The sequence below is a fragment of the Hipposideros armiger genome, unplaced genomic scaffold (genome assembly GCF_001890085.2).
Source record: "Hipposideros armiger isolate ML-2016 unplaced genomic scaffold, ASM189008v1 scaffold_83, whole genome shotgun sequence".
NCBI classification, from domain to species: domain Eukaryota; kingdom Metazoa; phylum Chordata; class Mammalia; order Chiroptera; family Hipposideridae; genus Hipposideros; species Hipposideros armiger.
This window is the reverse complement of record NW_017731433.1, coordinates 1998557-2014345: the sequence shown is the minus strand read 5'-3', so window position 1 is coordinate 2014345 and position 15789 is coordinate 1998557. Positions and strand designations below refer to the sequence as shown.

At 35.1% G+C, this 15789-nt stretch overlaps 1 protein-coding gene across 1 annotated transcript in view; it reads right to left on the bottom strand.

The window, feature by feature from the left end:
- Positions 1-5335: 5335 nt before the first annotated feature.
- Positions 5336-15789, bottom strand: part of LOC109383447 (multiple epidermal growth factor-like domains protein 6) — a 157587-nt gene continuing 147133 nt past the window's right edge. The window contains exons 17-20 of the mRNA XM_019643910.1: positions 15361-15489; positions 12391-12519; positions 11076-11204; positions 5336-6869 (exon numbers count right to left, since the gene is read on the bottom strand). Of these exons, the coding sequence (XP_019499455.1) occupies positions 6718-6869; positions 11076-11204; positions 12391-12519; positions 15361-15489 (539 nt within the window). The 3' untranslated portion in view covers positions 5336-6717. The remainder of the gene's footprint in view (positions 6870-11075; positions 11205-12390; positions 12520-15360; positions 15490-15789) is intronic.

Below are 15789 nucleotides of genomic sequence, written 5' to 3'. Positions count from 1 at the left end.
ATCCCACATATGAGGGCCAGTGACACTGCCCTCTGCAGCTAAGATGCTGAACAACAGCTCAACCTGGAGCTGGGCTGCCGTGGGTCGCCGGTGATGGCGTGGGCTGCAGCCCCTGTGGCAGTGGGTTGCCATGGGCTACCGTGTGTAGCCAGCAGCCAGCGTGAGCGGCCAGCAGCCGCAGTGAGCGGCCGTCCAGAAGCCGGCGACTGATCTGCCTCGCCCGGGAAGAGCGCAATGATGGTGCCAACTTGGGCCAGTGAAGCAACGTCCTCCACAACTAGACTGAAGAACAAAAAACGACAGCAACTTGTCTGTTCCCCTTCCCCCCAATTCCCCAGCACTGTTCCCAATTCCCCAATAAAAATCTTTAACAAAAAAAAAAAAGTGAGAAAGATAATTTTTCTGAATACTACAGTATGTATATTTATTTGGAATAATTTGGAATTTTAATAAAGTATTAGCAGAAAGTATCTTAAGTGTTTAATCCCATAGGAATTTCTCCACAACTTTTCACCACCAACAACATAAATAGGTGTGTGTGTGTGTGTGTGTGTGTGTGTGTGTTGTGTGTGTGTGTGTTTGTGTGTGTGTGGCAAGCTGGGGGTAATTTATGTAAAGCATTTAAATAAATGATATAAAGATCATTAAAATGCATTGATTGCAAAAAATCTAATATAATTAGAATCCACACACTTTAATTATGACATAACAACATATGTAACCATTTAGTAATGTTCAGAAAAGAATTATACTTATTCCAGTGTGCTATTGAACATTCTCTCTTTGGAAATTTTTTATGTATTTAAATAAAGATTGATCTTTTATTTTCTAATACAAATTCCTGTAAAACTTTTATACTATTATATTTAGAAACAATACAATTTATTTCATATCTTCCTAATTGTCCTTAATGTTTAAAGAAGTATTTACTAAATTTCTCATATTAATCTGACAAGCAAGAAAGGCAGACCTCTTTCAAGAGCTTCATCAACAATTTACTTTGAATTTCTAAAGCTCTATTTTGAGAAATACTTACTGACTCATAGCAGACCCATGGGAAACTATAAAGTAATATAGGCCTTGCTTAGAATTCTCTCAGGAAATTACTGTAAACACCACAAAAATGTGTAATCAGAATATCCAGACCCAGGATGTTTCTGAGGGCTTCACTTAAGTACACATTTATTACAATTTTCCATAAAACGTGTTTCTTGAGGCACTAGTTTTTCAAAATACTCCTGAAAAAAGGAACTCCTACTTAAACAATTGGGAATTCTTTGCATGCTGTGTCTTCTTATTGGAAATTCACAAATCGCAATAGCATTTTAACACTCCTAACAAGTATTTCAGTAAAGTATACTATTTATCTCTGTTTAACTCAGAGATTCATACTTTTTGGTGCTATTATTGACTATAAGACCCAAGCAATTCTCCTCCACCTTGTCCCTTTTCTCCTTTATTAAATCCTATGAATTTGTAATTCCATGGAATACTAGTTGGGAAATAAGGCCTTGGGAGCTCTACAGCACAGGCTGGGAACTGTGACTTCCTGAAGGCCAGAGTGGAGTCCAGGGAGCAGGTATTTAGGAGAAGCTTACAAAATCAGGGAAATCCAGGATGGTTGTTCAAAATAGAATTACTAGTTTGATTAATATGTCATAGAGCACAATGAGTTTGCTGATTGCTTGCTGTTTTCTCAGCACGTTTACAAACATGATAAAGTGGATGAGCTACAACTGTGATATACTTAGTGCAAAATGGCTGCTCTTCTAGTTATGTGATCCCCAGAAACAGTATAACTGTTGAAGTATAAAAATGTCTTTGTTTCAGGAATGCCTAGCAAATAAGAAGAAACACATAGAAAGTATATTTTCAAATAATCGAAGTATTCACAGAATACAAAAAATTTCACAAGTGCAGGCAGGACCCGAGTTAATTTATTCAAGTAGACAAACAACTTGTACTGAGGACTCTACATGTTACTCACTTGGCATCAAGAAGTTATTTCTATATTTAAAGAAATGATCCTTGGTGATTGTAGCAGGACAACGTGAGTGTACTTAATGCCACTGAAGTGTACACTTAAAATGTCTAAAAACCCTCTTCTATTATTGGGAAGCATTTATCTTGACCAAAAGAGAAGGTACTAGTAGATGCCGAAAAGGATGTGATAGTTGTCAAAGTAAGAGAAATACTCTTAAAAAAATTTTTTTTTCCTCTGCTTGCACTACCTAAATCCTCATGCCATTAGGCTACAACAACAAATTGAAAGTGGACTTTCATTTTACACTGCAAAAAATAATATAGTTTTTTCTAAATGTAAAATGGTATTTCACAAATTTAAAAAAATTTTTTCATTTCCTGTAGATGAATTGAGTAAAACCTGTTAAGTGGGTTTTTTAGTTAGGTAGAATACATTTGATTTATCAAAGAAGACATTAATATAAGAGAATGAACAAATTTGTGAGAAATAGTCATAGACTTAGGAAAGAATAAATAAACTAGAAAAGGATTGATGAACTATAAAACTTACTGAGATGCTAAGAACGTTTAAAAACATTGCTCTCGTTGGCTAATATCATCTACTAGACTGTAAGTTTATGAGGGCAGGGAATACATCCATCTTGTTCACCACTATATTTTTCATGCCTCCAACAGTGTCTGGGGTTGCAGACACTAAATAAATATTTTTGAGTGAGTTAGTTAATTCAGGATAGAGTTAAAAAAAATACAGAAACTTGCTTTTTAGGCAATGGTTAAAAAGTGACACTAACGAAGGCATTTTTCAGTCAATAAGTGCTTTGAAATATTACCAATTGACCATGTAGATAGCTAATCAGTCACAAATTTCATTATTCATCAAATACATGTTCAACACTAGCTACCAGGCATCCAAATCTTACATATGGAATTTTATTCACAAACCAATGCTCTACATTTCAAGAGACCAATATTGTCAACACTTAAGCACTTAATATCCAATTCTTTACATGAATCTTTCTGTCTGATGGATGGACTATTGTTGAACTTTTCTCATAAAGCCTGAGCAATAAAATTATATTTCATGGATGTTCTTATATCGTTTTTAAGTAGAAGCATTAAGAAATTTTCTGCATAGTTTTAAGATATCCAGTGGAAGGATATTAATAAAATGCTAAGATTCATTATTTGAATTATTTAATATTCTTCAAAATTGTGCTATTTGCACATAAACATTAAAATTAGGAATGATTTAGTGGTGTTTTATGTAATCCTGACAAATGATTTAGAGATGAAGGGGTATGTCAGAATTTATAAGAATGTAATAAAGAGGTTATTTACTGCTTTTAAATATATATCCTAGACCTTAATTACTGATTTTTGTGTTACTTTTTTAAATTTTGAAATGCAAAAATGTAAGCAGGAAAAGTAGAAAATAGTTGCTGCACAATTAGCTAAAAGGGTCAAAACTTTGGAATAGCTTGGAGATATATTTTAAAAGCTCAGCTACTTTGATTTTTTTTCTATTATAGAACCATGAAAAGTTATTTCAACTGAATTGTATATATAACTCCTAGAGTGTAGACAGTTGCTATTATTTGTTCACTTCATCAAAATGCTTTTTCAAATTCTTGCTATGTCTGTATTACCAGGTCCTGGAGAAACCAAGGTGAAAGAGGCCCAGGAGAAGCCAAACCCTCTTTGCTATTTCTAACAAAGGAAATGCCATTCTTGCCACTAACTCTTGGAATGCTTTCCAAGTTCTCTAAAAATAATTTAACCTGTGTCAAATAGCTGTCTCATCTGGAAAACTCAATAAATGAATGTAGAAGTTAGAACGAGTAGGGGGAAAGTTAGGTGTTAAACTGAAATGGTATATCCCAGGCATGTTAGATGGAAACTCCAAATTAGCCAGCACACTTCCATACATCTGCTCAGTTTTCTTTAAACTTGAGCTATATTATTGCAGAAAAGCATAATAATCCCCACTCTGATCTTGTATTTCAAATGAAAGAGCCTGAAACATCACAGCAAAGGCACCTTTTGTAAAGGGGTATTATGAGTGGATGAATTTCTTTTGTGGTCAGCATTTCTAAATTCAAAGAGCAGATTATATAGGGAGGAAAGATGGGAGGAGTAATATGAAGTATTACCCAATGACAATGATTCTAATTTGACACTGAACTTTGGTTGAAAGAGGACATACCTATTAAATCATGCTTCACTATTAAACATTAGTTGAATTTTTAAAAATTCTCTGCAAGCTATTTCTTGGTAGCCAAATTATACTGCACTATACCCAAATAACTGTTTACATGTAGAAAGCCCAGGTAAATTCTTATACAAGTAAAAGGGAGGCTTTATTTATTTGCTCAGAAATATGGGTTATTGTACATTATTTTCCTAATTTGAAGTAGTTTTAACATGGCGGTTATTAAAAAATAATTTTAAAAATTCTAGCTACATAATTTTGCAAGGAAATTCTATTTCATAATTTTCTGTCTATTAAATTATTTAAGATTAACATTTATTATATGTTGGTCCACGAATAAAATGGCATTGCCTATAATGATTTTCAGACATCTGCTAGTGTCTTCAAGCAGAAGAACTGGAATATTTTTAGGAAGAATGACTTACCACAGGACTATTAGCTTCTGCTGGGTACCACCTATTACCTAAACCAAGAGTTTTCAAGGTAATCAAACATAAAATGGAAACATTCTTGATTTTAAACATTTTTGTATTTTCTTTTTTGATGAGAAAGACAACCTATAAAAAATTTGTAAAGAGAAGTGGCTATGGTGACTTGCATTATTTTCTGGTGACTGATACAAGGATGAAAGTGAAACTCAATTTGTCTAATGTGATAGTGTAAATACAGCTTTATGCTATGACTTTGCTTCCCCGCTCTCATAGTTTGTTTTAGAGCTTGGGGTGGAAAGAGAGATAAAAAGAGATAATATATGGACCATCTGCCATTTGCCAAGAACTGTGCTTAACATTTTACATATGGCTTCTTATTTATAATGAGTTAAGCAATATATAAGAAAAAAATTCAACCAAAAGAAATCCTTTACTTTTTATTACCTGCCAAATCTAGTAGAGTTTGTCATGTGCCTTAATAGGAGATAACATCTCTAGTAAGGAAGAGAAACCTGGTTTCTTGCTTTTTCTCAGTGTTGTTTTTTTTGTTTTTTTTTTTTGGTTGTTGTTGTTTGTTTGTTTTGGCTTGAAATGAGAGGCGTCCAGCAGTAGATAATGGCCCACGAGAGATATCTGTTCTTACATATTTTATTTTCTTTGCAGATCAGATGGGGGTAGCTGAGAGATTAAAATATAAAAGGTAAGAAAAATGGAAAACATTCAAATAAAGCATAGTTTTTAAATGATTTGATAAAAATAGCTAAAATTAATTTAAATACAAACATAAAACTTTAATTCCAAATACTGTAGGTAGAGAAAAAAAAGAAAAGGATAAGTTGATTGTGGCTCTTTTAAGAGCAAATCCAATTTATATTTAATCAAGTCCTTTATGTCATTTAATAACATTAACATTGGCATGGCTGTGAATTATAGGTATGCTATATCTCTCTTAAATATGCTGAGATATAGGAAGATAAGTGTTAAATAAAGACCAGAAACTATACTGAATTGATAACACTAAGTATTTTTCATAAATCCTTCAGTCAATTCTATCCTAAATCAGTTTTGATTTAAAAGCTACTCTAGACAATATGCATTAGTCATATACTTTCAATATTTCCCTATTTTTACCTCAGTAAAGCATGAGTAAAGTAACATTTCCAATCAAGAAAATACTGTTACCCAATGTGAATTAACCAATAGTCTAAAATTTTAAATGATTTTAAACTACTTGAAAACAAAAATACAATTGTATTTATTGCTGTATCTTTCTTGGGCTCATTACAGGGCTGTGCTTACAAATGGCAGTAAAGCTGACCTAAATGATGAGCAATTAGGATGAAGATTACCAATGTGGATTAAAGGTGTAATTCTGGTCGGGCCCTACTCTATGGGAAATTTGTGTCCCCCAGAACAGGCAAAGCACTTGCTTTGATCATTTCTACTCTTTTTTTTTCCTGTCTGCTGACCAGTGATGAGAAGAACACCACTAAACATTTTGATGATTCATTGTAAGTGTGCACGTCATACTTTTACCCAGATCTTTATGTGGCTAAAGTCTTAAGAGTCTCCCACACCAAAACTCATGTTTGAAATACAATACATTCACAATCTGAAGCAGACTTAGATGTAAGGCAGCATACTGAGAAAAAATTGATGAAATTCTAGACATTTCTAAAGAGAATCCAGCTACTTAATGACCACTGAGGTCTTCAGTGAATAAGTGTGAATATTTCAGCACAGTCCAACCTGAACTGAAAGGCAGTTCTTACTTCCAAATTTAAATACCGCCTGTGCATATAAAAAAAGTTTCATTTATTAGTCCAAAATGTTACTATGATGGGGATCTTTAAAAAACATTCTCTTAGTCTTGGGCATGTTCTTTGGCAAAAGGAAGTTGGGCAGGGTAGACCAGAGAATTAACTTATGCTTGGAGGCCATAAAGTTGAGATGTCCTGTTTTTCACCTCATGGCAGGCGAGGTTGAGCTGAACATGGTTGAGCGATTACATTTCTTTGACAGAGTTAAGATGATGAATCATGGGTGAACCTCAGCAAAATTCTATTCACCCACTGAAAAGCTGTCAGTATATGGCTACTGAGTATCATCCAAACCATTTTCTTCACAAGTGGGACCCATTCTCCTCGAGGGGCAAGTGCAGCTCCCATTCAGAGGGTTACAGTGAGCTCTGTGGACACATTGGCACTTGAGAGCGCAGTCAGGTCCATACTGGCCTGATCTGCATTCTGTGAGGTAAAAAATAAAAACAAAATCAATTCAAGTAACGCTTTTTTATCGAATAGTATTTTCACTACTATTTCTTGGAATTCAATAAGATAATGATAGACTTGTAAAGAATTCTGGTTAACCATGTGGTATCTTTTTCCCATGCTAGAATGCTGTACAATAAAAGTAAGGCCTTTAATGGAAAACAGGAGGCTGGGGCGTGTCCAGGGAGGTAGTGACAAAATTGAAAGGGGGAGAAGACAGGACAGTGACTAAAGTTTTTTTAAGTGCGTTGTCAGAACATATAACAGTCCCACTGCGAGGGACACAAGGAAAATGGATTAGTTGTCTTGAGGTCAGAAAAAGGCAACACTCACCCAGAGTACACAATAAATGAAATTTAACTTTAGGTTGAAAACATGATTGTTTGTGCTTATGTTGATGAAAATGAAATGGCTGTACATTCAACTCTTTCACCTTGTAAAGGATGTCAAAAGGGCCAGAGATCCCCTGTGTGCCTACCTCTCTAAAATCCTGCTGTATATACATAGGGGTATAACTACCTTTTAGTTGAATTGCATTGTGATTGTAACAAGTAGAGAAATGGAGGGAGGGGATAAAAAATGTTAGCTTTATCAAAATAAGTAAATGTAGACTAAAAGGTGCCCCCAGCCATCACACCCCAGCCTGGGCATTTGGTTTTAGTCTGATAACCAGCAGGGAATTATCAGAAATTAACAGGTTCAGTTTCTGAAGGATTGTAACGTTAGGAAGAAAGCCCAGCCTAGCCCATGGAAACAGAAAATGGGTTCAGAGTCAGTCAAGCTAGACTGGGGAGTAACTCAGCTTACTATCACTGTTTAAGGATCAGAGAAACTTAACTTTGCAGTATTGAGTTACTAGCTTTAAACAGTTGACAAACGAGTTCCTAATACATGAACTCAGTTGGTTCTAGCAAACCTGTGAGGTAGGCAAGGCAGTAAGGTAAGCTCGCTCATTGTTGAGAGAGAAACTGAGGTTTGGTATGGCTTAAGGGACCTTTTCAAATGGTATATCCCTGGCAAATGGCAGAACTGGCTCTCCGAATTCTCAGCTAGTGTTCATCCCTCACACCACCATGTGGAAAGACACAAGGTATCAAGCACATGTCGTTTAAAATCCAAATAAGGAGGTGGAAATTTAAAAATATCAATATAAACAATGAGGATACAGGAACTAGAGTAAATTCTGAGTCTGTGGGAAAATTTTTGTTAAACATTTCTTATTGCCTCAGAATGCTCTTTGCTAGGTTGGAGAATCAACCTAAATACTCCATAAGCAGTTGCATGTTTATTCATTGCTCTCTTGGATAATGAAGGTAGGTTAAGGTATGGTCTTGCTCTTTTGTCTTAATTAACAAGTTAGATTTTAAATACGAGATAAATGAAAACCTATAAATCAATTTTGCAATTAATTCTTTTTACAGAGCAAACAGTAATTCAATTCCTTGCTAAATGAAGGAACAACATGTAGGTAAAAGGAGCTTTGGAGGTGACACAAATGCGATTCGTGCAATTCTTTAAATGAATCTTTTCTTTAAATCATTAAACTTTATCAAAATTTAAAAAAATCTTGTGGCATTTCAAATTTAACCCAGTGCATCCATCCACCTCTGCCCAGTGTGAGGGAAGGTCACTTAACTTGGTATAAGATCTAGTTTTCTTGTTTGAAAAAGAGTTGAGTCAGAATCTCTCCTGAGCAGTTCAGAATCTGATTTTAATTTATAAAAATACCACATTTTCATGTTAATAACGATGTGTATTTAAGACATCTGTTTGAATGTCTGCAAATGTTAATTTACCAAGGGGGTGGGGAAATAATCCAATAAAAAGCTGTTACATTCTTTTATGAATTAACATTATGGTTGTTTAATAGGTCCTTTACCAGAGTTCAAATTAAAATGAGGTCTTTTATCTTTACAGTGCCTGTATAGACACAGCTGCTCACAGTTAATATCGCAGATGAACTGTTCCTAATTGAAAATAAAAATGCAAATAAAAGTCCCTGTAGTACATCTGTGTAGGCTGTGGGTACCCCAAATTGCTCATGACAGGAGGGGCCTTCAGGTGCCCATTGAGAATGGGCACGTTAATACATACGATCCACTGTCACATGGCAATTTACCTGTTGATGAAAGAGACTATGTGATATGAGAATTTAGTCCATAGAAAGTTCATAGAGTGAGGCTTTAATTTCCAGCCTGTCCATAAGCTCTTTTGGTTTATTGGCAAGTTTTAAGCCCCAGCTGAGTGCTGTCCAAAGACATTTCTGCAAGGAAGAAAATGTTCTATACTGTGCTTTACAATACTGTAGCCACTAATCATATGTGGTCACTGAGCACTTGAAATGTCATGTGTGACTAGGGAGGTGAATTTTAAATTAAACTAAATTTGAATTAAATAGCAACCTGTGGTTAATGGAGAATGCATATTGGACCATGCAGATACACAACCAAAAGCAATTCCTGTTCCTTTCTTTCCCTTGGGAGGCAGCAGAGTGGGGACGTTAAAAGTCGGCCTCTAAATCCAGATTCCCTGCTTCCAATCCCCAATCTGCCACTTAATCTTGGGCAAATTACTTAATCTTTTTGTGCTTCTGCTCCCTCATCTATAAAATGGAAATAGTGATAATAGGGAAGGCACCTAGTGTAAATTAAAATGCCTGGCAGATTATATGCATTGAGTAAACATTAGTGGCTTCTTCAGTATTTAGATGAAACCACAAATACTACAAGCATTCTGCCTTTGGTGACATGTATGTTGTGGCTTCACCCATATGTCATGCTGACGTTTATTCTGACAGATGTAGTTTAGCTGTGACAGGGTTCGGGTACTTGTTTACCATGACTCCATGGAGGATGCTGAAAAGAAAAGCAAGGATTCCTTCAACAAAGATTTGCTGAAGACTCTCATGTGCTGGGCCTTGTTCTAAGTCTTTTCTTTTTGATAAAAGATAAACATGGATCCAACTCTTCAGGACCTTGTAGTGCAGTGAAACACAAGGATTCGAGATTTAAACGAAGCAGCTTTGCCAAAATGAACATCAGTAAGCTCTTGAATTGGAAGATACCAAAGGATTCCAACTCGATATTCATAACCCCTTGGCTTTATTTTAAAAGTCTACTAAAAAGGGATAGGAAAGAATACTAATCTCTTGATGAGCCACTGGAGGTTCCCCATACTGGACTACATACAGACATTCACACATACAGTATTGCCTACTAACAGCATCACCCACGGTCCAGAACCAGACTGCCTGAGATTAAATCTTGGGTCTGCCTCTGACTACTTTTTTCTGTGCCTCAGTTTCTTCACCTGTCAAATAGGAATAAAACTAGAGCAACCTCATACGGTTGTGGGAAAGAGTAAATTAATACACACGAAATGTTTAGGATGGTGCCTGGCATTCAAAGAAAGTAGCTTCTATTGCTATTTCTGAGAAGCGAGGTGGCATGGGGGAGATGAGGCTGGGTGGATAGCATTCTTCTGTAGCCTGGAGGTTACTGTGGCTGACTCAGCATTACTGAAATCTCAGGTTACGGAATCATAGATTGGTGCTGGAAATGATCTTAGAAATACATAGCCTCAACCCTTCCTTTTTTCAGAATGAGGAAAGTAAATTCTGAGGTTAAACACTCTCCTTTAGGTCATAATCTGTGGCAGGTCATTCATTTAGGACTGTGGAGAATTATATAAAACCTTTTCATCTAGTAAGCACCCATTAAGTTCAACAGCAAGTGATGAGCCAATGATTCACTCAATCTACTTTCTCCTCATCTTAAGAGAGTCCCTAAAGATTTAGAACTTTACACTCTAGGTAGTCTTCCTGTGAATGGAAACAAAAACAAAACAAAACAAAACAACATATAAATCTCAATTCCCAAATAGCTGAGAACTTGGGTCTCAAGAATACTACCTGGACTGTACCTTAATTACCTTAATTCTAGTGATTTATCTGAATAACTTTTGCCCTCAGGGTGTTTAACTGCATCACTTGAGGTACTTACAGGGTGTCCTCTGTCAGCTGCAGTGCTGACATGGGTTCCAGTGATATAACAACTACATACCCCGCTAAGGTAAGGTGACAAGCAGTGGTGGTGTGATGTTCTTTGAGTAACATTTCTAAAATATATATATATATATAGTCTCTGTATGACCTATGAGTCAGAGGGACAGCTTGGCTCATACCCGCTTCACATCTGGCTCCGGTTCTCCCAGGTGGGCAGAGGCATTTTCCAGTTACTGGGTGGCAGGAGCTTTGCTTTTCACAGTCACAGAGTTGATGACATTTGTCTCCAAACATCCCAGGTGAACACTCTACCAAGGAAAGAGAAATGCTGAAACATTAACCCCTTGAGCTTTCACTCATGTATGTAAATTGAGATTAAAAATAGAATTTCCTCAAGATTGAGCCCCAAATAGCAAAATGGGGTGATACAATGAGATTTGCTCGTCAGAAGTAAAGAGGAAAGTTTTGGAATTCTCAGAAACAAGTTTCATTTTATACATGATTTCACATGCAGGTCCTAAAATTGATTTACTTTTTATATCCCTGTTAGAATATATGAAAGCTTTTTGAAGATAGGAACTTAAGGAAGGAGATTGAGTCTACTAGCCTAGTGTATTACACTTAATATTTTTCCTTAAAATATTATTTATTTGCTATTTCCAGGGAAGACTGTAAGCTCCTCTATATGCATAATCCCAGAATTTAACACTAAATAATGAATGACTAAAGGATTAGTGAAGACAATATATATGAAGTGATAATATATGTGTGAGGATATAGTATGGAACTAATATATAAATCCCTTTTAAAGGCAATAACTGTAATTCAAACAAAGTCCAATTACCACTATCATTATGTTATCATTATCATTATAGTGGCTATTGTTAGCCATGTGCACAAGAGCATAACTAATGTAGACTAAAATTGGACTTGGAGTTGTTTACTGAGAACTATGAAGTCTGGTATTGTTTTGAATAGGCTTGATCAGTTGTTTAGGACTTCATAATATTTTGTTTCAAACTAAGTAACCCAAATCCTCACCTCTGTATCTTCAGCCACATTCATGGCTGCATTTACTTTCTAGGAATAAATGCCTCATCCACATCTTTAATTATGTTTCATAAAGCCCTTTTATCTATTGAATTTCAATAGCTTTGAGCCCAATACATATCATTCTTTAAAAAGCATTTAATAGAATGATTATCATTCAGAGGTGGATCCTTTGTCCACTAAGGACTAACAGTTTTAGGTGTTTTGAGATATTAAACACTTTTATTTGGGGAGGATAAAATTTTGAACAATCAGCAGCAATATCAGAAGGATGCAATACTTGCATTGTCTGTTGAGTGAATTCCTGTTGCTTTAATGTACAAGTTAGAAGCTTAGGTGATTATCCCATATTTTTGCTTTGGGTTTATATTTGCCATAAGATAGAAAGATCTCACAGTCACATACAATTCCCCCATTCATCTGCTTAAAAATGCTCTGCCATACCTTTTTCACACTGGCTGCCATGGAAACCTGCTGGGCAAATGCACTGTCCATTCTCTACATCACAACTAGCTCCATTTTTGCAGTCACAGACGTGAGCACAATTCAAACCATAAAATCCAGGAAGGCATGCTGGAAAATAAAAATGTCAAAGTGCTATTTTGGCTTTAAGAATAAATACAGGAAAAATTAAAGGATATGCTTTAGGTCACTTGTTTCCCAGGACCAAAGAAGGAGACGAGAGCAGAAAATTAGAAAACAATAAAAAAATCATGTGGAGAAGCATATTGACAATAGTTTAGTCATTCAGATAAGTGATTCTATTAAGGGCCATTTTCTACAAGTAACTGAGAAGAATCCATAAAATTTTAAATATCTTCAAGTAGATAAAATTTATTTGCTATGATGTGCTATAGTCTGGCAAAAACGTCACCAAAATCCTTTAATACCCTAAACACTTAAAAGAACAATGTTTTCAAAATTTGGGTACAGGCTAAATTAAGAAAGAATGGTTTAACAAAATAAATTTAAATCATTAAATAAATAAAAGTATTTGTGGAAGGTGATTCATATAGCTCTTGATATTTTAAGTTCTGGGAATGGATGACAGAGGTGGGCATGAGAAAAGCGAGGGGGGAGGGAGACAGGAAACGGAACAAAAGAGAGAGTGTATGTTGTATAATAGGTTAATATCTTATGAGAAAGTTGTTTTAAAGTGGGTGAAAATTTTTTTTTAATTGAAATTTATTTGGGTTGACAATGGTTAGTAAAGCTGCATAGGTTTTAGGTATACCATTCTGAAATTTAATTTTTTAAAAACTTCCATGGATGGCCCATAAAGTAGATTTGTTACTTAGTATGTCCAGTATAAACTGTGTTTCTTCCATAGTTTGAAGAAGATAAATGTTTTTGTGGCTTAACATCAGAATGGTTTACATTTAGAGACCATGTCATCCAAGCAAATGTATTTCTTTGAATGCTAAAGTTGTCATCTGCCCAGGGAGATGCTCACTCTGCAAGAGGTGTGTAAGAGCTAACTAAGCTTGACTACAGACAAATACATCCATTTCCCATCTTGAGTTTTCTCTAAGGTTATGCTCATCACTCACCAATGGGAATGGGAGGGGGATGAAATGTCCTCACCCTTCAATTATTCATTCTCTCTTTTCTCTCACTCTCTCGCTCTTGAACTTTCTCTCTTCTTTCTTTCTCTCTCTGTGCCCCCCTCCCCCCTCCCCAGGCACCTAGAATTGGATTTTCCTAGACTTCACATGGGTATGACATGTCACCAGCATGCATGGCATTACAACATTAAGAAAAAATCATATTCAGGGAGCAGAAAAAAGGAGGTGAAACCAAAAAGAGATAAGGAATGAATTATTTTATATAATATATACTCTTACATTTTTGGTCTCATTATAATTCTTTAAAAAATGAATAATAAAGGAAGATGCAGGGTTCCTTCTGTTTGTTTTTGTATAATTGTTATTCAGAATACATAGAAAAAAATAGAATCTCCTTTATCGTCTTTATTTTAATTATATATAAAACTGAGCCTATAAGGGTTGTCTTACTTGACTTTTCCATTTCATTATGTAATACTATCTTTCTTCCAGGTTCCCTGGCTTGCAACTTTAGAGCCATCTTTGATTCCTTCATTTTCCTCACCTCCATATTCAAATCAATTGCTAAATATAGTCAATTATTCTTCCAAAGTATTCTGCTCATTCATTTCCATTTTCATCCCCATCCAGATTTTAAAAATCCCAGCCTATCACTACAGCTTCCCACGTAGACTCTGCTGATGACTCCTTTTCCTAATAATCAATAATGTACCCACTTTACAGATTTATTTCACGAGAGTGTTGTCTCTTGTCTGCTCAAAATCTTCCTTGATACCACACCTATAGGATGCAGAATGTATGTAGTATGACATTTATGGACTTTGAATAGATGCTTTTTCTGATCTGCAGCTCTTACTTCAATTTGAAAACAAAACAAACAAACAAATAAAAACCACAAGATGTTTACATACATACTCCCTGACCCAAGAAACCTTAGAATGGTTGGCAAGAGTACTAAACCTCAAAAGACTTAGTAAGATTTGTTTCTGTGAAATATGTTTGCCGAATCCTAAAAACAAGTTGAAAAACATGGAAACAATTTAAACATTGCTAACATCACTTCAAAGGCTTTAAAAAGCTACTTCCTTCTCAATAATTAGTATCAGTCAAGCTTTTGCAACATGCCTCAGTGCTAAATGCTTACATGTATCTTTTAATTTAATCCTCTTGATAACCTTTTAAGGTAGGTGTTATTACCTCCGTTCTACAGATGATGAAACTGAAACTTGAAGTTAATAGTTTATACATCTTTTATTTGGCAGAGCTGGGCCACATATAACTAACTCTAGAACCTAAGCTCTCACATCTTAATTGTGTTGTCCATCAGGGCTCCCTGACATCTAAGACAAATTATTGTATAATTCTCCCATTTTCTAATTTTATGGTAAAAGTATTGAGTCCAAATGAAAAAATGATATAAATAAATATGTTTAAAGCGAACTTGAAGATCTTTCAGAGTTAAGTCTAGATTAACACGAAACAAGCAGCTTCTTTGCCTATATTTTGCCTAACGGCAGTCAGAGGAAGTAGAATGATTTTATTCAACACATCAGCAGCTGACTCTTCTGAGTGGGTCTACCTGTGTCTTCTACAGATGGTCATAAAATCATAGAATTGTTTTTCAAATAATAGTTTCAAAAAGAATAAACAAATCCAATTATTTAATCATGGTAGTTGTCAACACTGAGATCTTAAATTAGAGCTATGATATACATTATAATACTATTCATTAAAGCATTAACAGTTTATCTAATTTGATATAATGTATTACTTTTATTATTTAAAAAATAGGTTTTAAAGCTTAAAACTTATTAATGCCATAACATGCCCACTCATTTTCTCTCTTTACCATGTTCACAGACTCTTCCATAGTAACCTTGGAGGCATTCACAGCTTCCAGAAAACCTGTTGCAAACTCCATTGTTCTGACATGTACAATTAAAACGGCAGCCTGGGCCATAATACCCAGGGGGACATTCTGAAAGAGAAACCACCAAACATTTAGTTCTAGTTGAGACAATTGAATTTGTAATGAGTCTGAAGACAGAAAAAACAGCAGAATTAATGAAAAAATAAAAAGTATATGACTCATTAGCTAACCTAACCAAGATAAAAGAGAGGAAGCACAAATACACACAATTTTTTAAAAAATGTGGAATGATTAAAAGGAATAAATGTAAAAAATAAAATACAAATAAATATAAAAACCTAAATGCAATGGAAAAGTTATAGAAGATAGCAAAATTATCCTAATTTGAGACAGAAAACCTAGATGGGG